The sequence below is a fragment of the Triturus cristatus genome, chromosome 10 (assembly GCF_964204655.1).
Source record: "Triturus cristatus chromosome 10, aTriCri1.1, whole genome shotgun sequence".
Taxonomy (NCBI): Eukaryota; Metazoa; Chordata; class Amphibia; order Caudata; family Salamandridae; genus Triturus; species Triturus cristatus.
Window position 1 is genome coordinate 405480478 of NC_140593.1, and position 27459 is coordinate 405507936.

At 42.7% G+C, this 27459-nt stretch overlaps 1 protein-coding gene across 15 annotated transcripts in view; it reads left to right on the top strand.

Moving 5' to 3' along the window:
• The window catches only part of KIAA1217 (KIAA1217 ortholog), a 1240780-nt gene that overhangs the window by 1085289 nt on the left and 128032 nt on the right, over positions 1-27459 (top strand). For all 15 annotated transcript variants that reach the window (XM_085631670.1, XM_085631677.1, XM_085631672.1 and 12 more), the window contains 2 exons: positions 11786-11884; positions 18322-18362. In XM_085631670.1, the coding sequence (XP_085487796.1) occupies positions 11786-11884; positions 18322-18362 (140 nt within the window). The remainder of the gene's footprint in view (positions 1-11785; positions 11885-18321; positions 18363-27459) is intronic.

Consider the following 27459-nt stretch of genomic DNA (forward strand, 5'->3'; position numbering starts at 1 on the left):
TTCACAGAAAGTCACCCTACGCGTTTCGGAGCGTCTGCTCCTTGTTCACCATGGTGTATTTAGAAGACCAATAAGGTCCTAGTTTTTTCCAAAACCAGTAGCCAGGTAACCTAAAAATCATACTTCAAAAAGGAGGAGGAACCAAGAGCTTTTTAATGAGGTCCTGCACCGTGCTCCGAGGAATATAGAACAAAACCAAGGGATGCAGTTCCTCTAGGATAGCAAGGAAAAGGGAGGGGGGAGAGCGATTAGTCTCTATATAATGCCCTCACACACCTAGCAAGGTGTCATGCTTCATCATAGGGCTGTGCTCCTCGTCGGGCCGGCGCTGCAATGCCCGACGGGCTCCCGCGAAGGGGCTCTTTTTCGGAGATCTTTTTAAGAGACAGCCGTATGGGTGCGTGGGGGTCAGTGCAACAAGTGTAGTGAGTGGTGGTGTAGTGAGTTAAAATAGGTATGGTATTGCCAGACAATGAACCATTTTATTCTGATGGTATACCAGCCTAAGTAAAAACAGGTGTTTGCCAGATAAGTGATAGGTGCAGATGCTTGGCGGATGCTAAGATGTGGAACAAAATTGCGGCATAATTTCGTTACGGTGTGCACCTAGTCGCACGTATCCAGTTACGTTAAGTCATGCCCCACGCCTGGTAATTCTCTGTGCCAGCTCTTCACAATGTGTTCCACATCTTAGCATCCGCCAAGCATCTGCACCTATCACTTATCTGGCAAACACCTGAATGGATTAGATATGACTCTGTTTGGGTCACTGTGTGAGCACTTCCATAAGGTAGCCACACCATACGCACGGTTCCCTTCAGGAGCCCAATAACAGTCTCGAATTTTGTTTTATGTGTCTGTGTTGTCCTCCCTTGTCCCCTTTCTCTTTCAGGTACCGCAACAACGGGTCCACTTCCCTTAGGGACCCTATTGGATTGCATGGTGATGTATTGACAATTTCTGCATCACTAAATTATGTAGTAGAGTTGACACACTTTTTTTGAGCACTCTCTCACGTGGTCCTGATGAATTGCCACCGACCCACTTGGGCATAGAGCAAGAAACATGTCGACCGTCTGATCTCCCTAGGGATCATTATAATCCCTTGGGATCACCTATTTTTACTTAGGCTGGTATACCATCAGAATAAAATGGTTCATTGTCTGGCAATACCATACCTATTTTAACTCACTACACCACCACTCACTACACTTGTTGCACTGACCCCCACGCACCCATACGGCTGTCTCTTAAAAAGATCTCCGAAAAAGAGCCCCTTCGCGGGAGCCCGTCGGGCATTGCAGCGCCGGCCCGACGAGGAGCACAGCCCTATGATGAAGCATGACACCTTGCTAGGTGTGTGAGGGCATTATATAGAGACTAATCGCTCTCCCCCCTCCCTTTTCCTTGCTATCCTAGAGGAACTGCATCCCTTGGTTTTGTTCTATATTCCTCGGAGCACGGTGCAGGACCTCATTAAAAAGCTCTTGGTTCCTCCTCCTTTTTGAAGCATTACGTACGGCGGCTCAGCCGTGGGACCTTAGCCCGAGTGGCTAGCGGATAATTACCGCTCCCCCCCTTTTTCTCCCTTCCCTTCCCTTGGACAACACCGACCATGGAACAACACCAAGGTTTATCCTTTGATGACGATCTGGTGACAGAAATTCTCAGAACACCATCTTTACTAGACGCAGATGGAGCCATGGCAACTACGAGCATGGGCAGTGACTGGAACAGCATTACCAACATGAAACGCCAACTAATGAAGATCATAATGCACGGGGCAATTATGACTGAATACCTTCGCGCAAATATAGCCCCCAATGGGCTTATTGTGTCAAACATGCCAAGAATCTTCCTTGAGGATAAGCAATTTAAGGAAGAATGGTCCCTAGTTGCCTGGAAGTGCACTAGGGACTGGTTGATACTGATTATTAAGACCGCTAAACGTCTTGCTGATGACCTAATCATCCAGATCACCATTGCCGAAGGAGCATTAAAAGCGACCATCACTATCGCGGCCTTTAAAGCCAAATTATCAGAAATCAATAGCGAAATCGCAGAAAATAAGGATTATCTAATGAGACAAAAAATCAACAAACTCCAAAAAGATATTAGCCGCTTCAATAAAGAAAAAATCTATCCTTACCTAAAAGACGATTTCCAAAATGCACAGAGTGATTATTCGTCAGACGATAGTTCTAACTCCCGTCGAAGAACGAATTCCAATAGCAGCAATTCTAGCTCTGAGAGTTGGAGAGGCCAACAACCTTACCAGCAACACGGACCACCGAACCCACAGTATACCTACCCCATGCCCCCTTTTCCGGGCCCACACATGTGGCAACCACCCGGTTTCCAACAGGGACCTGTTCCATTCAACCCCTACCTACCACAACCTTTTTTAGGCAGAGGCTGGGGCAGGGGCAGAGGAAGAAGAAGAGGCGGGTACAATCAACAAAAACAGGTCCACTGGAAAGACCAACCAGACCAAGGCCCGATGGAACTCAGGAGCCACAGAGGGAAGAAAAACTGATAGTAAATATATCAGATCGACAGCTAAACCAACCAGAGATCAAGATCCTCTCTAAGGGTCTGGGCTTCGTGCCCACACCACGACACAACGAATTCAGAACTCATTGTGAGGTACATGACCTCTTTCGGAAAATCCGCTTGAGGAATTTCTTCACAGGCCAAAATCCCCCTCCTTCATCTGACTCAGGCCTACGAAAACCATCCTCCTTCACTCCTTCATCCGCAATGGTTCCTCCGGAAATCTTGGCTTTTGAGAAAGCAGTCCTCAATGACATTAACAACATGACAGAGAAAAAATCCTTCCACAACATCTCTCGCCTTGAAAATTTGGCGATAATTGATCTAAGCCAAGATACCACCATTACCATCAAAGAGGCTGACAAGGGGGGAGCAATAGTGATCATGTCCACCCCCGATTACAGAACAGAATGCCTAAGACAACTAAGTGACACACGGTATTACGAACAAATCAAAGAAGATCCAACCAACAAACTGGTCATTATAATAAGAACATTAGTGACCAGTGCCTTAACACAAGGCTGGATTTCGAAAAATGAGTCGGAATTCTTGATGAATAAAGATCCTCGGATACCTTACTTTTACACATTACCTAAAATCCACAAAGGTGTCCTGCCCCCACCTGGGAGGCCAATTGTGTCAGGTATCAACTCGGTGCTGGAACCCCTCTCGCGGTTCTGCGACCACTTTTTGCGCCCTCTGGTACAAAAAACGCCAACTTTTCTACTAGACACAAGGGACGTCCTAAACATCATCAAACAAATCAACGAAACTGGCAGTAGTGTGGATGCTCTTGTCACTATGGATGTAGAGGCCCTCTACACCAACATTCCTCAGAGGGCCACCTTGGATGTTGTGGAAGAAGTACTACGAGCACAAACATGGAACTCGCCCACACCAATCTCCTTTATTATGGAGTGTGCAGAGATTGCCCTAACTAAAAACTATTTCCAATTTGAAGACCGGATGTACCATCAAGTCCAGGGCACTTCGATGGGGAGCACATTTGCTCCCAGCCTGGCATGTCTCTACATGGCTCATTTTGAGGCCAACCACATCCTTTGTGAGACCAACATCTACCAGGGTAACATTACCCTTTGGCGGAGGTATATTGACGATATACTCATTTTTTGGAAAGGGGATCTGAATACCATCCCTTCTTTTGTAGCATGGGTGAATTCCTTAAACCCCTACTTGCGGTTTACAGCCAACTCCTCCGTGCTTGAACTGCCGTTCCTGGATCTGCTTATTCAAAAAAGCACTTTGGGGTTGAACACTAAAACTTATAAAAAACCAACTGACAGCCATAGCCCACTACTCTTTAGTAGTTTCCACCCCAAGGCTTTACGAAACAACCTGCCATACGGGCAATATCTCAGACTACGTCGAAATTGTAGCGCACTGGAGGATTTCAAATCACAGGCACACGAGCTCACTGACCACCTAGCCCGCAGGGAATATCCGGGCACTATAACACAAACGGCCTACAAAAGGGCTCGCAATACCAACAGAGATGTCTTGCTGGCCTCTACAGAAAGAATGAAAACCGACCTAATTACTTGTGTAAGCACCTTCACTCCAGAATCCAACACCTTCCAAAAAATAATCAAAAGGCATTGGAAACTTCTATCGGTAGGAGGCTGGGAAGCTCCAAAACCACGTTTCGCATTTAAAAGAACTGACAATTTGAAAACTATGCTTATCAGCACCAGACCCAAACCAGCTCCACGAGCTGAGCAAAGACTGTGGGGACTTCCTCCTGTGACAGGCCACCATCCATGCGGACAATGCACAGCTTGTAACCTCACTAAAACGAGTAAATCTATAACCTTCTCGGAAACTCTGAATTGGCAACAAAGATCCCATACCAATTGCAATACCCGCAATTGCATTTACTTAATCCAGTGCCCATGTGAGCTAATGTACATTGGCATGACGACACGTCCAGTAAAGATCAGGATCTCCGAGCATCGGAGTAACATTAGATGCAAAAAGATCAGCACGAAAATGTGCACACATTTCTTGGAAGCTAATCACACTGCCAAAGACCTCTCATGGACAGTCCTTCAAGCCTTTCCAATAATCAGTAAGGAAGCCCTCTTCCGCAAGGAACAACAGTGGATCTTTAGAATTTCGAGCCATACCAACGGCCTCAACGATGATATACCTTGGGCCACTCTCAATAATACATGAACATCTGGCGATATGAGATGGCCGTTAAAAAATCTATGATGGGCATACCTACTCAGGGCTGTGACTTTGGTTTTTGCAAACAATTGCGATAAGCAACAGTGATTATTGGGGATAACCCAGGCCATGACCCATGGGCTAGTCAGTCCGACATTCAGTCTAAACATAAAACCCATTTTTTGGCTTGTCAGCCGGACATTCAGTGAATACATAAAATCTCCTTTAATATTTGTAATTTTGTTATTATCTTCTTGTCTGTCCAGGGGATATTAAATCACATGTTATCCCTTCCAATCACCTACATAACAATCACCTACATATCTCTCACATACTTTGTTTCCCTACCACGCTCGAGTTTTGTACTTAAAACCGGGCCGACTGTTCATCCCCTCTCTCGTTGAACAATAAAGTTGTTTTGCACTTCCATCATGGCGGCCGTGACTTGCGGTCTAGTCTTCCGCTTGTGCCACGCCCGCTCACTTCCGTTATCAGCCACACACTCCCAGCGGGTTGTTACGGAAGCCTGAGCCGCAGTAGGTCTCCGGCAGTGAACGCGCAGACACTCTTTAAGTAATCCTCCTCCCCTGGGTTCCGTCATAGCTATTTTTACTCGCCAGGCATTATAAACTATCCTTGTTCGTATTGTTTTAGGACAGGCGCTCCCTGGCCGCCAGGCGAACCCGTACTACAAGTTCCTTCCCAAATGGGGGTGAGTCTGCTCCGCACGGGACCTACAACTTACATTATGATCGCCAGACCCACGAGCTGGGCTCAGTAGTATCTATTGAAACAGTGTCTTTTACCGTTATTGTTATTTTAAACCCCCCCACATTAGCGCGAGTGATTATTTTGAAGGGCGGTCCACCAGAATATAGTACCACGCTTTATTCCTCCACGGCAGAGCATGTGTAGCGCACAGAATAAAATTGTGGCATATTCTCGTTACGGTGTGCACCTAGTCGCACGTATCAAGTTACGTTAAGGCATGCCCCAAGTCATTTCAAAAAACCCCCCCACATTAGCGCGAGTGTTTACTTTTTAAGGGCGGTCCACCAGAATATAGTACCACGCTTTATTCCTCCACCTCAGAGCATGTGTAGCGCACAGGATAAAATTGCGGCATAATTTCGTTACGGTGTGCACCTAGTCGCACGTATCAAGTTACGTTAAGGCATGCCCCACGCCTGGTAATTCTCTATGCCAGCTCTTCACAATGTGTTCCACATCTTAGCATCCGCCAAGCATCTGCACCTATCACTTATCTGGCAAACACCTGAATGGATTAGATATGACTCTGTTTGGGTCACTGTGTGAGCACTTCCATAAGGTAGCCACACCATACGCACGGTTCCCTTCAGGAGCCCAATAACAGTCTCGAATTTTGTTTTATGTGTCTGTGTTGTCCTCCCTTGTCCCCTTTCTCTTTCAGGTACCGCAACAACGGGTCCACTTCCCTTAGGGACCCTATTGGATTGCATGGTGATGTATTGACAATTTCTGCATCACTAAATTATGTAGTAGAGTTGACACACTTTTTTTGAGCACTCTCTCACGTGGTCCTGATGAATTGCCACCGACCCACTTGGGCATAGAGCAAGAAACATGTCGACCGTCTGATCTCCCTAGGGATCATTATAATCCCTTGGGATCACCTATTTTTACTTAGGCTGGTATACCATCAGAATAAAATGGTTCATTGTCTGGCAATACCATACCTATTTTAACTCACTACACCACCACTCACTACACTTGTTGCACTGACCCCCACGCACCCATACGGCTGTCTCTTAAAAAGATCTCCGAAAAAGAGCCCCTTCGCGGGAGCCCGTCGGGCATTGCAGCGCCGGCCCGACGAGGAGCACAGCCCTATGATGAAGCATGACACCTTGCTAGGTGTGTGAGGGCATTATATAGAGACTAATCGCTCTCCCCCCTCCCTTTTCCTTGCTATCCTAGAGGAACTGCATCCCTTGGTTTTGTTCTGTAACCTAAAAATCATAACCATGACTGATTTGTATTGGCAGCTTGCGAATCTATCCTGACACACTTTTTTGACTTTACACTACATGCATAATAGACACACACACAGTACCATGCTACGTCTGGGGCACTTACTCTGGATTTCCTGCAGGACTCCAGTGTTTAACCCCTTCCCCACTCATGACGGAACCACTCCGTCATGAGCCACGGTTGCGCTGTGCTCATGACTGAGTGGTTCCGTCATGCTGCGGCAGTTGGCCGCCGCTCCGCCCACGCGGCGCTAATTCCCCGCCTGTGCAGGCGATTAGCGCAGTGGGCGGAGACGTGACAGAACCACTCCGTCATGAGCACAGCTCAACCGTGGCTCGTGACGGAGCGGCTCCGTCACGAGCACAGCGCCACCGCGCTGCCCCCAAACCCCCCCCCCCAGCGCCGCGGCGGAATTCCTGCCACGGCGAAGGGGTTAAAGCTTAGTAATGACACTTCAACCAACACCCTGATCTCCTTCACTCACTTCAGAAGTTAGGCCTATAATGGTTTGAAAGGTTAGATCTCAATGGTCTTAAAGGTACTTTGAGACTTTGATAGACGCTATGAAAGGGTTAGAACAATGATGCAAGACAATAAAATCTATTTTATTTAAGAAATTTCAATAAATCATTTAAAGCCAATAGCTACTTCCACTAGTAGTAGTGACCGGTTCTGCACAGGGCATACATTTATCTAGTTTGTAGTGTATTTCATTTAAATTGACCCTGTGTGGCGTGGATGTACCCAAGCTTGCTTCATTAGGCTGCAATGGGTTCTACTGAAATTTCCCTTATAAGAGAACCTTAAACTGGATTATAATTCAGATATTAATGCTCACATCACATCACATTAAATAGGACGCTAAAGTTTTACTTTTGCACACTGACTATGGTGATATTGTCTGTCATTAAATTGTATGTATTACCTTACTAATGTGGTTTTCCTAGCCTCCTACCACCACAAGAGCAGACGTGCATAGATCTTAATCTCAATTTGGGTTCCATTTAAAACCGAACCTAATTTAAATATTGATGAAGACCCCCAAAGCCCTCCTCTAGCTAATGCCCACTTGCTGCCCCGCTTTTAAGGTAGTTAAATTAATCTGCCCTGCTGTGTGCATTTTAAAATAGATATGTTTGGAAACTATATGCAAAGGTTTCTCTTCTTTCACTATTTCCTTAGGCGTTTAACCTATTACTTCATAACCTCTCACTATGCGCACTAATCTTCTTTGTGGGACTTTGGTCACCTTTATGAACACTTTTGCCTCTGAATGAATCAGAATTTACTTCATGCTTTGAGAATTTTTCCATTTTTTTATGCACCTTTACCTTTTTGAAATGCATTTTTGGCACCTGTAATTTGTAACTGAGGTAATACATAATGATAACATGGCATTCATATAGTGCCTTGTGCCACAGCTGTTCAGCTATAAGACACTGAATAAACGCAGAAAAATGTTTGAAGCTGGTCTGCTGTTTATGAAGCAGCATGATAGCCTAGAGTACTTCTTTTGAAGTTAAATTGTATTGATGGTCCTCTCTGTTAGCACCTTCAATGGGCTATCCAGTCTAGAGAAAACAACCGTTCTCTTTGCCCAGTCCCGCATCACTTGCTTTCACCAACACTAGGCATTCCGGAATGTTGTTTTGTTTGATAAAGCGCTTGGGTTTTGAGATGCATTGTGACATCATTCACCGAATAGCCCCTTTAGGCAACTGCTGAGAATGAACAATAGTTTGAATTTTGTATTTGGTTTATACCATAGCTTTTCTGAAAACCATACTACACCACACTACCTTGCTCGATCATCTGTCGACTGATCGAAACCTCCATTTGGCTTGGTCCTTAAACACTATTTAAAAGGCCCTGGTAAATTTTAAATGCAAAGTGCTTAGGGTTCCCTTACCCTTTGACTATTTTAAAACCTCATTCATTGCATGCCGACTAGATCTGTATCCACCATATAATGGACTTAATGTCTCTGTAGTAATTGTGATAATTACATTTATCTAACCACAGTAATATAAATCTCTGTACAAATTAGCAACATGTTTTCATAGTAGATACTTCGGTCCTGAGGAATTCTCTATTTCTGCTATTGCAGTCATTTGTTCTGAATTAAATTGAGTTTATTTACAGCTAGGCAGACGAGAAACTCCATCAAAACGCGATGGCTTTCCCAACCACAGTCCTATAAGTGCCATTGGCTATAGTGCTCTTGTAAAATGGCCTCCACTTTTGCGATGGAACATCATCGGCCAAACATAAGGCACTATATGTCACTTCCTCCTCCGTTGACATTTTTAATTTGCTGCTGAAAAATTCCTCTGATACAGTATTAGAGAGCTTCTTTCCAATCAAAACATTATTCATATGCTGATCAAATGTCTGAGTAACAAAATCTCTGCTGGGCTTTCTTTTAATACTTTAAGTAGGTGATCGTGGCATTCCACGATGAACTTTGAAACCTGTGGTTTATCAATCTTCCTTCATCTCTGTTCTTATGATAGTTTTTGTGTTTCATATGTTTAGCACTCCTTTTATTAAAATACATTATCAATGACCTTTATGATAATAAATGTCATGATGACTTCTGGTCAAATCTATATTATTTAAATGTATGCTTGCTTTAAAATGAGCATTCTCGCTTCCTTAATATTTTACATTTGTTTATTCTTTAGGGGTATTAGGAAAAGGTTAACTTCTGCTAGACTTTTGCTTTCTCCTGTCAAGATATTCTAGTGAGACGTCTGCCATAAAACATATTATGATAAAAGTCACAAAGTCCTTCTCTGTTTGTGTCAACAATACAGCTGGATATGGATATATTTCCCTCTTGAGTTATGTTTTTCATGGAGGACCTCTAAACACAAAAACATTTGCAGAAATGTTTATTTCGGGTCTAGTTTAGTAAGCGTTTACTTTAGCTTTTGCTAGTTTATTCTGAGTACTAACACAAGTTGTTTCTGTTGGCATTCAATATTATTGGTGAGATACTTTTTAACAGAAGTATTTGCATCACATATTGTGTAATGCAGATATACAACATTTCTCATTCCAAATTATTCAGGAGAATAACAAAATGTATTTCGTTAGTTGCATTCTCAGTAAAACATTAGATTCTCTTAAAGATGTTGTCAGGCATATATTCCTCCTCTGAATGTTTGGCTGTATTGACATTCTTGTTGTCAGATATTTCCAGTATGCTGTTCGGATAAGACCCCATGTTGGATATGTGTGTTTTAAGCTACTGGGTTCCAATCATTGTCCAGTAAAAGAGTCAAACTCTTTGGTTAAATTTGCACGTGTTTGATTGTTAAATAACTAGTTGTTTTTGCTGCATTGCAAAAGCCTTCTTTTTCATTTGGATATGGTTGTGATTTGAAAATCGATTTTCTCTGCTTGGTCATGAAACTTGTGGGCTTTAGTATCTGAAATGGAAAGGGCAACGAAAGTGAAATTGTTGGCCCCTTCGCCTGATGACATCACAGAAACTGACATCACTTGTTTGACTTCGGTGACAGACTTTAGCTTTCCTTTTTTTAAATCAAGCTTTATTTAAAAAATTCAGGGCTACAGCATGTTTTCTTGCTTCAAAAGGACAATTCAGTGACAAATAGAACACTTGTCCTCAATCTTACATAATCAACAGTAAGGCTTCTGGAATGGCCTTGTTTGACGTTTGTTTGGGTTGTAAAATCTGTTGTGACATCAGTTGAAAGCAGTGGCGGCTGCAACTATAAAAATATGATGGGGCGCTACAGTCCCAAACTCACCCTATACTGCTCCCCCATCACCTCTCACCCCAATCTGCGTCCACGAGCAGGAAAGGGAAGGACTTCCTTCCTGCTCAGTGGATACTAATACAACCAATCTGGAGCTGTTCGAATGCTGAGAGCTGCTCCAGGATTGGTGGGAGCAGGCTTTTCCAGTGCTCATTTTGAGGCTGGGGTCCTGTGCCAACAATCCTCCGGCTGTTTCACAGCCAGGGGATTGCTGGGCTTACAGTGCGCCTGTCGGGCTGGCCGTAGGAATAAAGCCAGTCAACCTGACATGCGCACTGCAGGGGCAGCTGTAACCTTGCAATTGCAGAATTCAGCCTGCCCTCGCACGGCGCGTTTTAGGTAAAATGGCATTGCCCTGCCATTTCATGTATATGTGTGTGCCTGCTGTACTCACAGCAGGCAGGACAATGCTCCTCCGCTCATACGGAGAAGGCGCCCGCCCCAGTTTAAGAGATGGCCCTTTTAAAAGTAATCTAATTCGTTTGATCACAAAGGTTTTAAGGCAGTGCATAACACTTGAAACAGCAACTTAGGATTAGAAATTTCTACAAGTATCTACTTTTAAAGGACGCCCACTTCTTGTGGCCATCGTTCTGTTTATGGTGCTAAAGTAATCAGATAATGCACGGGTGTCTAGTATCTCTTCGGTCAAGGGTAAACTGGGAGCAAAGTTCCAATTCATACCTAGTAATTCACAGGTAAAATGTCCACATTGGAAATACTCTAAATTGTTGCCCCTCCTCTGCTGACTATAGAAGAACCTGGATAGCCCCTGTTTGTCGTATGCCTTCCCAATAGGTCTTATTCGGAAGCTATACGCATTTTTAAATCTGATACCACACGTTGGCTAGGGTTTTCTATCTCAAGATTTCTGCTATTTGCGTGGAGGAAGAGGCTAAAATGTATAATTCACCCTGTGAAAATGGCTGTGCATACATAACCTTAATTTGTCTTAATGGATGATTTGGCCTACTGTGTTTTCTTCAGGAATTTTAACCTTGTTTTTAGTGGATATTCTGATAATATATATATATATTTTTAACGAATATGAACTGTTTTTTTTATTCTGATGTGTTGTATTTTTTATGATGTGAATGATCATTTCTTTGATCGAATGAAGCTATATATACTCTAAATTGTTTTCTTAGTTAATCTTTTCTTATTTATCTAAAGCAGCCTTTAGTTAACAATCTCCCTCTTGACAGGAGTGCCTCTAACGCACTGTCCATTCTTTGGGTTTGTAGGGAGAGGATGCAGGCCATGGAGAAGCAGATCGCCAGCTTGACTGGTCTCGTTCAGTCAGCACTTATGAAAGGGCCCGGTCCGGCCTCGGAACCTACCAGGTGAGGACCATCTGCAGAGCTGTTTTAGTTTGTTTGTTCGTGTTTACAGAACCTACATTCTCAGTGAGTCTGTAAGTCGACTTGAGTAATTCCACTGTGGAGTTAGCAATGAAAGAACTGCAGAGTTTGCTGACATGTTCCAAGTCAACGTTTCTGTCCGTTTCCAGATGTTCGGAAACAGCCTCCCTGGTCCCATGTTAGTTGGAGTATTCCTGTGCAGCTGCAACCACAAGTTGTTAGAATGAAAGTTATAATTTGAACAAACTGTGTTTGTTTGGGAAGAGCAATAAATATGATTTTTCATCAACAGGCGTCAACAGTTTTTAGTTTGTCTTTTCAAAGCCCTGTTTGTGAAATGGTAATGGATTTTGAATGATCACAAAAGGAAAATAAATGCACAACGAATGTTAAGAGATCCGCGGTTCAGTGTTGTGTAGGGCGCATAAAAAAGTAAACCTCAAAATGCAAATTTGTTACTTGTTAATGCAGACAGATTGGTTTGAAAAGAACACTTTTTTTGTTACAGTTTGCTTGATAGTTCTGCCAGATACTGTGACCAATCAACTCTCGGAGAAAGCAGCGACTTTTCAGATGAAAACCTTGGTTGTGTTTTGCTTCTTTAATCTTTGAAACAAGGCAGTCATGTTTTTCTTAATGGAGACGTAAGCCTGCTGGGGGCAATGGCCCGTAGGATAGCAATATCACTAGCACGGGGAAAGAGTTAATAGTTCAATGTTTAGATTATGGATTTGCATTGGTTACTGGGTAGTTGGGGGGGCTCCCTCAATAAATCAATACATGAATTTGTAAAGCGCGCTACTCACCCGTAGGGTCTCAAGGCGCTGGGGGGAGGGGGATCCGCTAGTGCTCGAAGAGCCAGGTCTTGAGCTGTTTCCTGAAGGAGAGATGGTTCTGGGTCAGTCGTAGGTGGGTGGGGAGGGAGTTCCATGTCTTGGCCGCCAGGTAGGAGAAGGATCTTCCTCCCTATTGTGTAACCTTGAATGTAACACATGAAGGTCAGCTATCATTCGCACCTATAGTTATTCAAGCAATGAACTGACTCTGATATAGGTCAGTGCCTTATGCTGCATGGCATAGTGTGGGCTGCAATGACATAACTGCACATGCACTGCCTAGGTTACCATTGTAACATTGCCATTACTGACCCACATGGCAAGATTATATACTACTGAATGGGACCCCAACAATATCGCGGTACAAGAGTATCGAGGATAGAATATCAAGGGACAAATATCGAAATGTAAGAGCATATAGGGAAGTATAGATTCACTGTTCCTATCCCAGCATTTATGTACCGTGAAGATGTATGTACAGAGGAGGTTCATATATGAGTAGTTAGCTATAGAAAATCTATACTTACCTGCTGATATATTTTTGTCCGATATTTTGTCCACGACAATCCGTTCCACCGATATTGTGGGTTAGGTATTCACAGTGCACACTCATGCCAGCATACTTGTGGGAGAAGGAGCCAGAAATAATGTGGTGCTGTGCCTGTAGGCATAGCACCTATTTTACGTCTACAGCCACCCACAATGTAAAAAGATGAGGGGCGCTAGAGTTATACACCCCTTCCTTCCTGATAATTACACCTGGCAGTAACAATACACCTGACCGTAATGTGCTCCCTAGAAGTGTTTTGGTGTATCAGGGTACAAGTTCACTTACAACCATGGGCTGGCATTCACAACACATTGCAATTAGATGTCAGAAACCATGCACAGGAGCGGGTTTTCGGGTAGTAGAGATGTGCATTAGCAGCTGCATCTTAAGTGCTCAGAAATGAGTGATGTATCTGTAGGTCCTGTACTTCCACATCTTTTTAGTGCTGCCATTCTGATGGAGTTTAGCACCAAAATAACGAAGTGTTATTTAGTTGGTGGGCTTTGCCCCAGCAGTTGCCAAGAGCGAATCTCTGGTTGTGACAGCTTGTGTGGTTTTGCGTAAATCACTGTTTCCCTTATGTCAGTCTTTCAGGCGATCCAAAGGCATATTGAATTGCAAATAAAACACTAGACACCAATGCACTAAAATGGTGGAACACTTCAGTGACCTAATTCCTGGTCTAAGGAGTCCGATATTTTGGCAGCATACCTTCTCTGAAAATCCCAGCAGCAGTACCAAGATCCTCCTCAAAGCTGATAATTGATGATCTATGTGACACCTGCGTGTGCATTAAAGAGGTCCTTGAAGAATCAAATCCGCGTGGCTGGAGAAGCCGTAGAGGCAATAAAAAGAGCTACTCTGGAGATGCAAGTAAACGAACTGCTCTCTGAAACTTTTAAGTTCGTACATGGTCCTCACTGTTCTTGGACACACAAATAAGGATTCAGTCCCACTAGTGCTTAAATGGGGCAATGAGCTGGGTAATCAGATAGCACCAGGCACCAGCTCAAGAGATCACATACTGCTCCCAAATTAAAGATGCTGGCATACCTGTGTATGCCCAATGTCACATACCATTCAGTATCCTACTGTTCTCAATGTATTTCCATGGCAGATTAGAGCAACAGAGGAATGTAGCCACCTTACAGTGAATCATGCAGATTTGATTAATATACTGCTTAAATCTCCAAGATAATTGGACATAGGGTTTTGAGAATCTATATCCATGTACAGTTCTGGTTATTTTTGGGCAGGATCCTCTGATTCCAGGGAAATATTCCTACTCCTAAAGGCAAATTCAGACATGGCCACATACTGACTATAAGTGGTACAGTGCTGTAATTGATGGGTTAACTATAGAAAATTGTGATTGCCACAGTCTGAGGCAATATAGACAAGTTCATCGGAAATTAACCCATTTGTTGGATTCTCTCTTCCACTAGAAAACATGGGTTATTGAATTGTATTTCAAACAAATGCGCTCTAAATAGGTTATTTGAATTATTTTAGACTTACCTTGTAATCTTTACTATTTCTGCTGAATGATTTTATAGTTTGTTTTCATAAAGACTTTATTTAGAGCTGTAACATTGTTTTTCTAATTTTTTTTAAAAAATCAACTGGCTAAAGTTAATTAATTTTTTATCTTCAGAAAATAAATGTTATTTAAAAGAAAGATCTTGCTAGACTGAAGGCCTGATTTATATTTCGGCGGACAGGTTACTCCGTCACAATGCTGACAGATATCCCATCCACCAAAATATAAATCGCACACAAGATATAATGGAATTTATATTTTGGGGGATGGGATATCCATCACCGTTGTGCTGCAGTAGCCCATCTGCCGAAATATAAATCAGGCCCTCATTTCTTTCCCCAAGATAACAAATGCCTATACATTCCCAGAAACATACCCGCTACCTGCTGGGCGTACAAGCAGAAAAAAATGTAGGAAGGAGAAGGGAAATTTTCATATTTTACTTGGGTGTATTATATGGCTGCACAAAATGGCACTGTAATTAAGTGTGGTACAGTTTGAACTGAATCAAGTTGTTTCTAGAGCATGTTCCCTATCCAATATTATTCACTTGCTTCCATCAGTTCTGAGTTCCATCGAAAGGATACACTAAATACTCTGTTATTCCTGTAGAGCAAATAGTTTGTTTCTGAGGTTGGGTTCTGAGAATTCCACTGATCATGCCTTGAATTCTTTGAGAACTGCTTCCATGATTTAGCCTTTAGAAGATTTTTTGAATGATCAGATGTGATGTAGCTGATCAGAGATCGCTGATTGAGATGCTGTGATGGGGAAGTTTTCGTATGTTCCCGGGACATTTTGCCGGTATTCTTTGTGCACCATAAATATAGCTTTAAATATATTTCTGTCTTGTACTGGCAGCCAGTTAAGTGCTTTCAATGTTGGTTTTACATGATCATGCTTTTGGGGACTTACACACAGCCTGGATGAATGAGTCTGCAGTCGATGCATTTTTCTAATCAGCTTCTTTGAAGTCCAATTTAGACCTTATTACGAAACTCTAGTCTTGCTTCCACCTAGGAACTAAACAGCTCGAACTAGAAGGTACAGTAGAATGAGGGCAGGATATATTCGAGTAAGGATAAGTGCACTGCATTGATTTGGGTTGGAAAAGACATGGAGACATACCTTCGTGGACATAGGTGGTGAATTTTCCAGGTGTTGTGGCCTTTCATAAGGGATGTGATTCTGCCCAGTTCCACCAAAAACAAATTTCTCAGTCTTTGTTTTATTGAAACTAAGATTTCTGTCCTATATCAATGTGCTTTTAAAAGTAGTCCATTGCTGGGAGGGGCTTTACGCCTACAAGGCAGTAAAACAATGAAAGGTAGCATGGTTAATAAAAACCAAGATGTCCAAACATAGACCATTAACCTTAATTAGTTCAAGGTCACTCATTTTATGTAAGTGCCCTGTATGTGGGTAAACGGAGTTCATTTATACCAACTCACCATGGCTGAGGCGGATATAAAGGCCCATTCCTCAGTAGCGGTCTAGAAGAAACAAGACTCTGTTTAGAAGGCAAATTCATTGATTGTTTGCTAGCCTTCAGGAAACCTATGTTTTTCCTCAAGCACTTATTATAGAATGGAGTAAGTCATCCATTTTACAGAGAAGCTGATTCTAATAAGAGTAAATGACATAGGCAAAATTGCATTTTACAATTTCTAAAAAGGAGTAACAGTAACATGCCGATTTCATAAGCAGATACCCAATAGGAGCCCAACTCTTGATTTTTCAGATATTACCGGGTTTATTGGCCTCACTGTATTTCCATTTTAAGGTTGATTCTCTTTTCAAACAAGCACCCTGTTCTTGAAGAAGTAGACACTGGAGATATTCGGTAGGAGAGACTGTTTATCAAATACTGTAATGAAACATCTGGGAGAGCATTTACCATACAGCAGAGGAGATGAATCTGAATTGGAAAAGGTCACGAAGAGGTAAGATGAGTGAGAAACACAACAGAGTTCTTTCAGCTGTAACTGATAGCGGTGTGAACAGGTTGTGCAATGTACAAGAGCAAGCGTGTCAGGCAGAATCAGCAGAAGTTGAAGCGACAGATCTAGAGAGAAAAAAAGGCAGCAACACAATACATGGTCCTTAGTAAGTCTGAAGGTTTGTATTAAGAATGGTCTCTGGCTCGCGAAATGGTACAGAGGGCGCTGAAGAACTTCCATGTGGAAATGTAATTGCAGAAACTCTCCCAGCGTGTCACTGGACAGGATAATTTACATCAATTTTGTGGTCTTGAATTCTTAGTAGGATGGTACAGAAAGTAAAAGATGTGGTACTCTTGGAGGTGGACTGTGCCATCAGACCCCCTCTTCATCTGGGTTCTGATGACTTCCTGGAATCCAGTCTCGAGCACAGCATAGACAGTAGAAGAGGAGAAGCAACCTAGACTTACAGACAACGGCAACATACCAGAAACACATTGCTGCTGTAGTAAACCAAGAGGAACACTATAGGATAATTCATACGAGATATACAGGAAGACATGGGAGGATAAAGACAGAATGAAGAGGAGACATGGTCTAGACTGATGACGTAACGCAGATTAGGAATCTGCAGATTTGGACAGGGTGGGTTTCTGGTAAAAAAAAGGCAACACTAGGCTAAACTGTGAATGTGAATTTTGAACACAGAAAGAAATAGTGACTGGAAATGGGGCAAAAAAAGCAGAGGCTGGAATGAGACATATTCTTGAGGCAGAGGAAACTTATCAAAGCTTGCATGACCTCATTCCAGTTCAGGTGCTTCCCAGTGAGATCTCTAGGAAAGGGATAGGTCTACAGTGCAGAGCACTAATCCACTTCTGTCCATTCCTAGCATTGCCAACAAGTGATGTGAAACTCAGGATACATGAAGAAGCATATTCCAGTTTAGGAGGAATTTTCACTGCCCTGGGCACATGGCGTTTGGGCTGCCATTTTTAAGATTACTGAATAGACATGGTTCCTCTCCATGTGCTTCGGGCAATAATAAAAGTTCTTTGATCGAGTGGGTGGAAGGGGATATGTTTTACTTAACAGGAATTCCTCACCAGTCTTAAATCTTTGGGACGTATCGTTAGTTCCACATAAACCATCATTAATCAACCCTCACTGCCTCATATTACCATTCACTAAAATGTTTTCAGAAGATGCCGACACATTGAGAAAGATATTCTCTTTTTCTTGAACGGGTCACAAAAACATGTTGCACTGTTTCAAGTTAGGCACTGTGTAACAGGAAATTAGCTTTTTTTTGAGTAAGGTAGATTTTGGGTGTCATAGAAGTTTTTGAAAAAATACTAATAAATGTCACTGGTTCTTTGGAGATATGACCAATGCGGTACCTTATACGCTGGTAGAGATATTTGCTGATACATGACATTGTTCTGAGCAAGCCTAAAAATATCCTGATAATTAAATTGTTACTTTCACCTTTGTAATAGCTGGAATGTTGGATATCAGATATTGAAGTGATAATCTACTCTTTTTGCTTTCAGTGAGAAGATGACAAAAACTGCCACGAGCGGTGAAATTAGTGGTAAGTTCCATGTTGCTTTACTATATCAAGGTATACTGTATATGTTCAATTATTCATGACATACTAGGGAGAACGAACATAATGTCTGTCGTTTTTTAGGTCAAGCCAGGGCAGCACATGCGCGGCTCTGTGAGGCATGCTGTAGTGAGGTATGGACTTTAAGCCCTGCCCACTCTTTGCCCATCTTTCCATTTGGCTGCTGTGACTGTCCTTTGTAAATGTTGACTTTTGATTTGTTGAAAGGCTTATTAGTCCCTCCTTACTACCTCCCTGTCTTCTTTAGTAACCTCCCATCAGTACTGGAGCTTTTACTGTCCTTACTGTAGAGCTTGCATTAGCCCTTCGGGAGAACTCTTTGCATGATTAAGCTAATGATCTAAAAAGCACAACATACTTTATCAGCGCTGCGCCCATTTCACGAGCGACGCGCTGGTTCTTTTTTTTTTTCTCCTTTTCTTGTGTTTTCTACGCTCCTCCACCCCACTCTCTCTGCTCTCCCTCCCCCTCAGTCACGAGGCTCCAGCCTGGCCTGCCTCACAGCACAGCAGCGGAGCCAGGCAGAGGGAGGGTTGTGCTCCAACCTGCCTTAGAGTAATGTGCAAAGTTGAGCAGTCTTATGCATGTAATCTACCTATCGTACCTTGATTTCTGTCTCCAGTACAGCTACCTCTATTCTGCCTTATGACTCTGGTCTCTGAAGAGACCTGCAGTATGAGGTATTTCTATCAGCGCGGCGCCCTTTCATGAGCGCTGCGCTGGTTTTGCTTTCATTCTCGTCTTTTACCTGGTCCTCCACCCCACTGCTCTCCTTCCCTCCTCCCTTTCAGTCATGGGGCTCCAACTTGCACCTGCATCACAGTGGAGCCACATGGACAGAAATGGAGGGCTGCGTAGGTAGTTTCATGAAAAATAATCAGGAACGATAAGGCAGCGGTTTTAACTTAATTAAAAACGAAGTATTCAAAAGAACGCATGACTTGCTGCTCCCTCCATACACATCCAGGCATTGTGTGCTGCTCCTCGATGGGGGTCCTGTGATTGGCACATGCGCTGTGAAAACCCTCCAAGGCGCTTCCAAAACACCCCTCATAAAGGCGGCACGGGGCACAGACCCGTAATTTCACATTTATAGGACTTCTCCAGTCCCCACTGTTAAAAAAAAATCCCCTGTCAGGCATGTTTGCCAAGGTAGAGGGCACTGCCCCTCGTCCCGCCTCCTGCTCACGGGTTTAAACAAGACAAGGGAACCCAATAGGTGTACAAGGCCCTTGGGTAGTGATATTGTGCAAAACAGTGGTCCTTGATGAGGCTCAGTATTAATGGCAACAAAAAATACAGAATGACATCAGTTCTATATAACTACTATCCAGCCGGATAGTAAGATTTAATCAGAAAACAATTATAAAAATATTTTAACGGCACACAAATAAAGTGGGACACAGTCCTGTATCCAACACATGAAGGTGAAAACCATGAATACAAAGAACAAACAATCAGGTAAAGCAAGGCACTTGTCTGTAAATGATAAGGGTTGAACAAGCGTGATAATCAACAGTAATAGCTACCCGTTCATATCATACATCGTTTGTTAAAAAAAAAAGTGAATCTCCTGCATAAACAGGACGAGTAGTCAGTCTGGTGTGTGTTTTTGGGCTGGCTCCCCATTTTGGCTTGTGAGCCCCCATGAGCAGGATGTTTTGCAAAACAGTGGTCCTTGATGAGGCTCGGCATTAATGGCAACAATAAATATAGATTGAAATCAGTTCTATATAACTACTATCCAGCCAGATAGTAAGATTTAATTAGAAAACACAGTAACCGCTACATGTTACATTTGAATAAGTTTGTGTGCACGGTTAAAAAAGTCGACAACGTTTCGATCCCTTTTACACAATTATTGGGATCATCATCAGGACAACATTAGATAAATTCCTGAAAGACATACATCTACATTATTACATACAAAATTAATGTAGGGAGACTCATGGGAAAAAAAGAGAAAAAAGGATAGAGATATTAGGTAAATCTTTTTCGCAAAGTGAAAATCGCGTGACACACACAAGCCTATAGAGGAAGCACTAAGTGTGGGTGAGTCAGACGCGCTTTTCAGCTTTAGTGGATGGATAAAAGGTGCCGCATGACCAAGAGGCTAAACAAATGGGTGCGGCGCTTCGTTTAATTGACGGTTGTGAGGAAACTAAATGGTCAAGTGAGGAACTTGACGATGCAGGCAGAATACAACAGAGGCCATATTCCTTGAAAGGGATGGGGCCAGTCTAGGCAGCGCGGAAGTCCAGGTTAGAGGGAGTGGGTAATGTACATGGGGGCTCTTTGGGAATAGCGAGTGACCAACGCGTAAAGGCTTACCTCAAATGAGATTTAAGCGATAGTTCAGAAAATAAGGGTTTCACGACATGCAACGCTCTGTCATTGGTTCAGTTCGGGTTTTTAAAACAAATGAATTGCAAAGTGTAGATGGTGAACGTAATATAAATCAGTCCAGATACAGCGCGCTAGCGCTATGGTAGCAGGCGCTTACCTTAAGAAGGCAATAGTTGGGCGGCGCTCATTAGCAGGGGGTCCGATAATTTGGAGGATCCAAGGAGATAAGCATGATGGTCTGGAGAGGGGAAGGGAGCTGATTGGGGCCGGGGTAGTTAAATGGGCTTTGCAGCGCCAAACGGTGATTAGTGTGCAAAGGCTTACCTTAGTAAAAATAAAACGGAAGGTGCTAATTAGCACGGAGTCCGTATGAGCAAGTTCGGGAGGTAGAGTAACCTTCAGGAAGTGCACGCCACCATGCGGCTCGTATGTCTGGGAAAAACAGGGGGGGATATATTAATTTAATTAAATTAAAGCGAAGTAATTGTCATTGTTGTGCTAGGACAATTGCATCAGCGCTCACCTTAGAGCGGCAGTTGCCGCGCTGTGCTACAAGCAGGGGGTCCAAAGCGGCTGAATGACCGTCTAAGTGGAGCGCAATGGCTCGAATGAGTGCAGCGTGCACTGTCGGCTGGCGTTTAAATCCCTAGAATACGCGCACAAGAAGGTGAGACTGAGAATGGCGGCGGCCATTTTTGAGTGAGGAGGGGAGATATGAGAGACTTTACGTGAAAGATGCATAGTCTTTACAAGGCGGCTTATTGATTAAAAGCCAAGGTTGGCGTGAAAAAAGAATATGTTTAGGGAAGGGCGGTGTGATAGATGTAATAAGAGTCAGTAAGGGGTTTACCGGAAGACTGCATTGTCTGTACAAGGAACCATCGTAATTAAAACCTATGCGTGGTACAGATTAATGTTTAGATACAATGTACATAGGTGCAGATTAGAGCTTTCCAGGTTTGGAAAGATGCTCAAATTAGGGTCGTCCAGTCCTCATTCCTGTTGAGCCCATTTTTTATACTGTCTGTACGTAGAATCCATTTCAGTTCTTCCTTGTTCAGAAGGCAAGCAATATCTGTGCCTCTTGGGGGAGGTTTGACCAAACTGATTATTGTCCATTTAAGGTCGTCTTCATTATGGCCCAAATTGGAAAAATGTTCAACGAGAGGGGCATTGGGTGTCTTACATCTGATCCTGCTGCGATGTTGGCAGATCCGGAGTCGTGCTGTCTGGGTCGTCTGTCCAATGTAGATTTTGTGACATGGGCATGCAATTACATAAATTACGTTGCATGAGTTGCAATTGGTGATCCATTTGGATTTAATCTTAACATTGTTAAATGTGAAATCCTTGCCTTCAATGGTAAACTCACACACCATACAGTTCCCACATTTCACATGCCCAATCGGGGGATCTAATAGATAAACAATGGGGTGACCCTGTGTCCCTCAGAACCTGGGTATGAATTACAAAAAGTACAGTGGTTCTGTCGGGTATGACCACAATATTGCTTTACATTACAATTAAATTTATAAGAAACAGATATCAATCCACAGGTAAATGAACAGAAGAAAATTATTCGAACTGAACACATGAGAAAGCAAAGGTACACAAACCACAGTGGAATTGAGTTAGTTGGGTGGCAAAGTATTTTTATATAAATTGCATCATTTATATTTTCACCCATATACATATAATTCTTTGTAGCAAAAGAGGCTGCCAGCACTGTGAAAGTTTAAAGTTAATTGTGGATAAGTGACATAGTGAAATGAGTGACACAATCAGTGCATAGTATATACAAGGTGATTGAAAAGATATGTACACAATAGTAAAAAGGCCAGTATGAGAGACAACAATGACCCTGCTGCTCCAAATAATTCAAGTTTTCCTGCAAGCGGGGTCTTGAACTGGGCCTAGATGTTGTCGACGTTTCAACCCTACGTATGCGTTCTTAAATAGTCATGCGGGTCTCCATCAGGACTAGAGTGTGGGATGGCAACCTAACTATTAGTATGGAGAAGGCCAGAATCGGCGCAATATGATGCAGATCACCCATCCGTTAGTGTTCTAGAGGAATAGTCCATCACAGTGGATTCAAAGGTAGGCGGGCGAATGTCCTTGGCGCTCACCTTGGTATTGATTAACCGTCAGGATCGAATGAAGGGTAGCCGGGCGAATGTCCTTTATGCACGCCTTGGTTATATGAGCTGGGGTGATTCACGGTAAACGCATGAGAGCAGTGTTTAATCCTGCCGCTAGACCGCCTTCCATCGGTGTGGAGAACCGACGGAAGGACCAAGGACATTCGCCCTTTGGGAAAAAGATTTACCTTTTCCTAATATCTCTATCCTTTTTTCTCTTTTTTTCCCTTGTGTCTCCCTACATTAATTTTGTATGTAATAACGTAGATGTATGTCTTTCAGGCATTTATCTAATGTTGTCCTGATGATGATCCCAATAATTGTGTAAAATGGATCGAAACGTCACCAACTTTTTTAACCGTGCACACAAACCTATTCAAATGTAACATGTAGCGGTTACTGTGTTTTCTGATTAAATCTTACTATCTGGCTGGATAGTAGTTATATAGAACTGATTTCAATCTATATATATTGTTGCCATTAATGCCGAGCCATATCAAGGCCCACTGTTTTGCAAAACATCCTGCTCATGGGGGCTCACAAGCCAAAATGGGGAGCCAGCCCAAAAACACACACCAGACTGACTACTCGTCCTGTTTATGCAGGAGACTCACTTTTTTTTTTTTAACAAACGACGTATGATATGTGAACCCGTCTCCCGCCTAAAGTGTCCCTAAACCCAAGGCGAAGTAATGGCTAAAGGCAGTGCCCCCTAGGTTCTCCCCAAAAATGCGAACCCTTGGTGTTCGCTAATAGATTTACCTAGTTATCGGCACGTTTGGGAAATATTTTGTTGCTGAAATAATATTAACCTGTCTCCTGAAGAGGATGTTTTAGCTTGAGAAAGTAAAAAAAATAAATAAGTATCAACATTTTGCCTAACTTAGAGGATTTCTATGTCCAATACAGCAAGAGTTAACATACTCTCTGTCCGGCACTCTGGGTGCACCAGGATGCACACCATCCGTAGTGCAGTGTGTCTCTTCGCCCAGCGCTCTGGTGCACCAGGAAACCCATAACCCAAGCAGTATCTGTAGAAAGTTTTTGTACTTACTATCATTCTTATGTGAGTTTAGAATTTATCTGTTTGTATATTTTATTGTATTCATGTACTCTGAAGTCCTTATCTAATGTAACTGGTTTTATTTTAAAGCGCCCTGACACCTTCAGGTAAAGTTCGTGCTATATAAATACGCATAATATATTAAATAAATCCCTGGGAGGCCCCACCCTGTCCTCCTCATCCCTGCTGTACACTGTATTTTCAATTGGTGTTTCCTGCGTATATTCCCGTGACTCTGTCTGCCTCCTTCACATACCAAGTATTTACAATACAATAGGTCTCGCATTTGCGAAAGATTGAGCTAATGGCATTGGAAAAAACAATGCCTTTTATTTACGTGTTGGTTTTCAAAACCGATGAATAAAAGGCATTGTCATTTACAATGTCAATAGCTTAATCTCTCGCAAATGCGAGACCTATTGCATTGCAAATGCTTGTTTGTAATAGTCAGTGAAATACCTCAAATGTTGAGGGTTGTATCCCGGAACCACACAGGCATTTAGCACGCCTGCCTTAACAATGCGGTGCGAACCAATAAGGCATCTTTTCAAAGCATTCCTTTACCACGCAAGTTGTTTTAACGAGTTGCTTTAGGGAATGTGCTGGACTTTGGAATGGTATAATTTACTATTCCTATTCCAGTCTGCGCAACTGTAGGGAAAGAGTTGGACTTAAGGTCCAACAGCGCCTTCTTTAAGGGAAGTTATTGTAACAACTTGCTTGGTAAATGAATGCGCTGTAAAGACACATTTGTGGTTTGGACCGCGTTGTTCAAGCCACGTGTAAATGCTGTTTCCTATATTGAGAGACTATACTAAGATTCATATGATAAACTGTACGCTGTGTATTAAAGACTCAACCAAATTATTTCATGATGGTCATTAGTCTGCCACCAATTAAAAATATGTGGCATTGAAATGACCAAAGTGTGCTACACGTGAAGATAACATAATTGTAAATCCCATAGACCAGTAGTTTGTGGTTTTCAGAAAATGCAGTCAGAAAAAAACATAAGGCCAGCTACGGTTGTGAATGGTGCTTCAATGGAAAAAAAAAGAAAATCCAATCCGAGAAACGAGGAAGAGATGAACAAGAACTATAACACAATGTTAAAATATTCATGCACTTTTATATGCTGTTCCTATGAAAATTGAATTCATATCTGAACCAACCCGGAGCCCTTTGAATTTGAAATAGCAAAACAGTATGGATCAGAAGCACAACCTCCCGGTCAATATAGATTTAAAATGTGACAGCATGAGAAAGAAAAGAAATAAAACACGTGAAAACCCTGGAGCAGATTTACAAGCCTTTTGCGTGACTTTTGCACCACTGTTGCGTGACTTTTGTGACGCAGCCGCGGCGTAAATGTTGCGGCCCATTTACAATGTGACACATGTAGAGAGATGTAGATGCGCCACGTTGTAAAGCTCTGTGGCACATTATACCTGCATCAGGTATAATGTATGCAGAGTGGGCGTTCCCACGCAAAAAGCCATATAGAACTGACGCAGTGAAATCTACAGGATTTCATTGCGTGACCCTACGCCTACACTGCGTCAAACTCCCTACGCCTGTTCAGACTAGCGTAAGGAATAATGCAGAGCTTTTTGAATGGGACTCACCCATCTATTGTGGCGCATTGCTGGAGTTGCGTCACTTTCATGAGCAACTCCAGCAATGCGTCACTTTTGTGCAAACAGATGCGTTAGAATTTCTGACGCATCTGTTAATCCATGCACCATGGAGCACTGTATTGTAAATACAGCGCATCCATAGTGGCGCAAGCACATTCGGCGCTGTCGCAAGGAAACTGACTCATCTATGTAATGCGTCAGTTCCTTGTAAATCTGCCCCTCCATTTATATGAATAATATGTGGGGCTTCTTTGTGTGTACTGCAATTTACTAGAAAAGATCACTTTGGACTTTTCGGGCACAGCTGAAAACACTACGAACAGTTTGCTTCATAAACAATCCGTAAATGACATGCACACACGCTACAGTGAGATGCAAAAGCAGAGCCGAGCAGCGGGATTCATGGCAGCGATGGAAGGCACCGACCACTGTTGATTAAATAAAGAAACTTGATTGCTAGTTTAGTTAGAGAGTGCGGATAATTGATACTCCTTTGAGCACCTATTAAGTTTCCATTTTTGCATTCTTCCCAGAAAATGTTAATATGACCATGCCTAATTTTGAAAGTTAGGCGAGGTGGAACAGCAGCAGTCTAGCAAACCTTTGGGTCACGTCTGCATTTCATTTACTGTGGACGGGAACATTGTATTAGTAGAGAAATTGGTAGAATTGTGTTTGTAGCCTCGTGTTTGATTTATTTCCATGGCTTGGTGATACATTTCTTCCTGCACATTTAATCAATAAACGTCAGACATACTTTTCCCTGCTTAGAATTAATGTTAGCAATGGAAGTATGTTTGTTTAAAAAAAAAAAAAACTTGTTCTGAAGTGACAATTCTGCATTTGTGTATGTATATATAAGGCACACCCACGCATAATACATATACACACGCCTCATGTGTGCATAAGTGGACAGTGTATTACGTTTATTTCTCTAATCAGGGAACAGGAGGCCATGGCACGGGAGTGCCCAAATGAGGGCGAATCGTGAAAGCTCTTCTGCACCTGATGAGTGAAATGCTCGTGATAGGATACGTCTTTGGTTAATATGTTAACCTGCTATTTCTACACTGAAACTGTGTGCCACGGCTCTTTTTTAACCTATCTACAGCGTTACTTGTCCGAGGGAAGAACTCGAATACCCGCTGCATGTGAAACGTGCCCCTCTTGCCTGCAGCGCTGCGTTTGATTTATTTACTGTGCTAGTCACATAATTTTCTTCTACACTTGATCAATACATCCCAGCTGCACTTTCCCTTGCCAGGAATTAATCTGATCGGGGGTGTGACATGTTTGTAAAATTCTATACAGTCGCTGTTGTGTGGCTGCACATTTTCTATACCCGTGAATGCAGGATGCTGTTCCAGAGTCCATCTCAAGAAGATAACGGGTCAGCAGAGCATCTTCATGCTGGTTTGTCTTAATTTTGGGGACAGAAAGGCATCATGGTCTAGTATTTTGGGTTCCTGCCCAGTGACCGCTCTTAACGGTGAAGGATTTGGGAGTTTTGTTATTTATTCCTAAAGGTTGGAGCTCTTTGCATCATCATGGGCTCCAAACACCTTTCCCCTGGGATGGATATAAGCCCAGTATTACTTTTGACTCGTTCGCCTCATCCTTGGATCATTGCAAAACACAGTACTTGGATAGTTGCTAGGTCACCTACATCAGAAGGTTCCACCATCCTACAAATACTCTAGTTATTCCATTGGAAGATCATTTGCATCATGATACAAACCCTCTAGGGATTCCAGCAAAAGATCACTTGTATCGCCATACAAGCACACTATAAATTCCAGCAAACGATCTCTTACTTCATCTCAACGACGTGATAGGGGCTGTAGGTAATTCATACAAAGGTTTCTCACATGGTG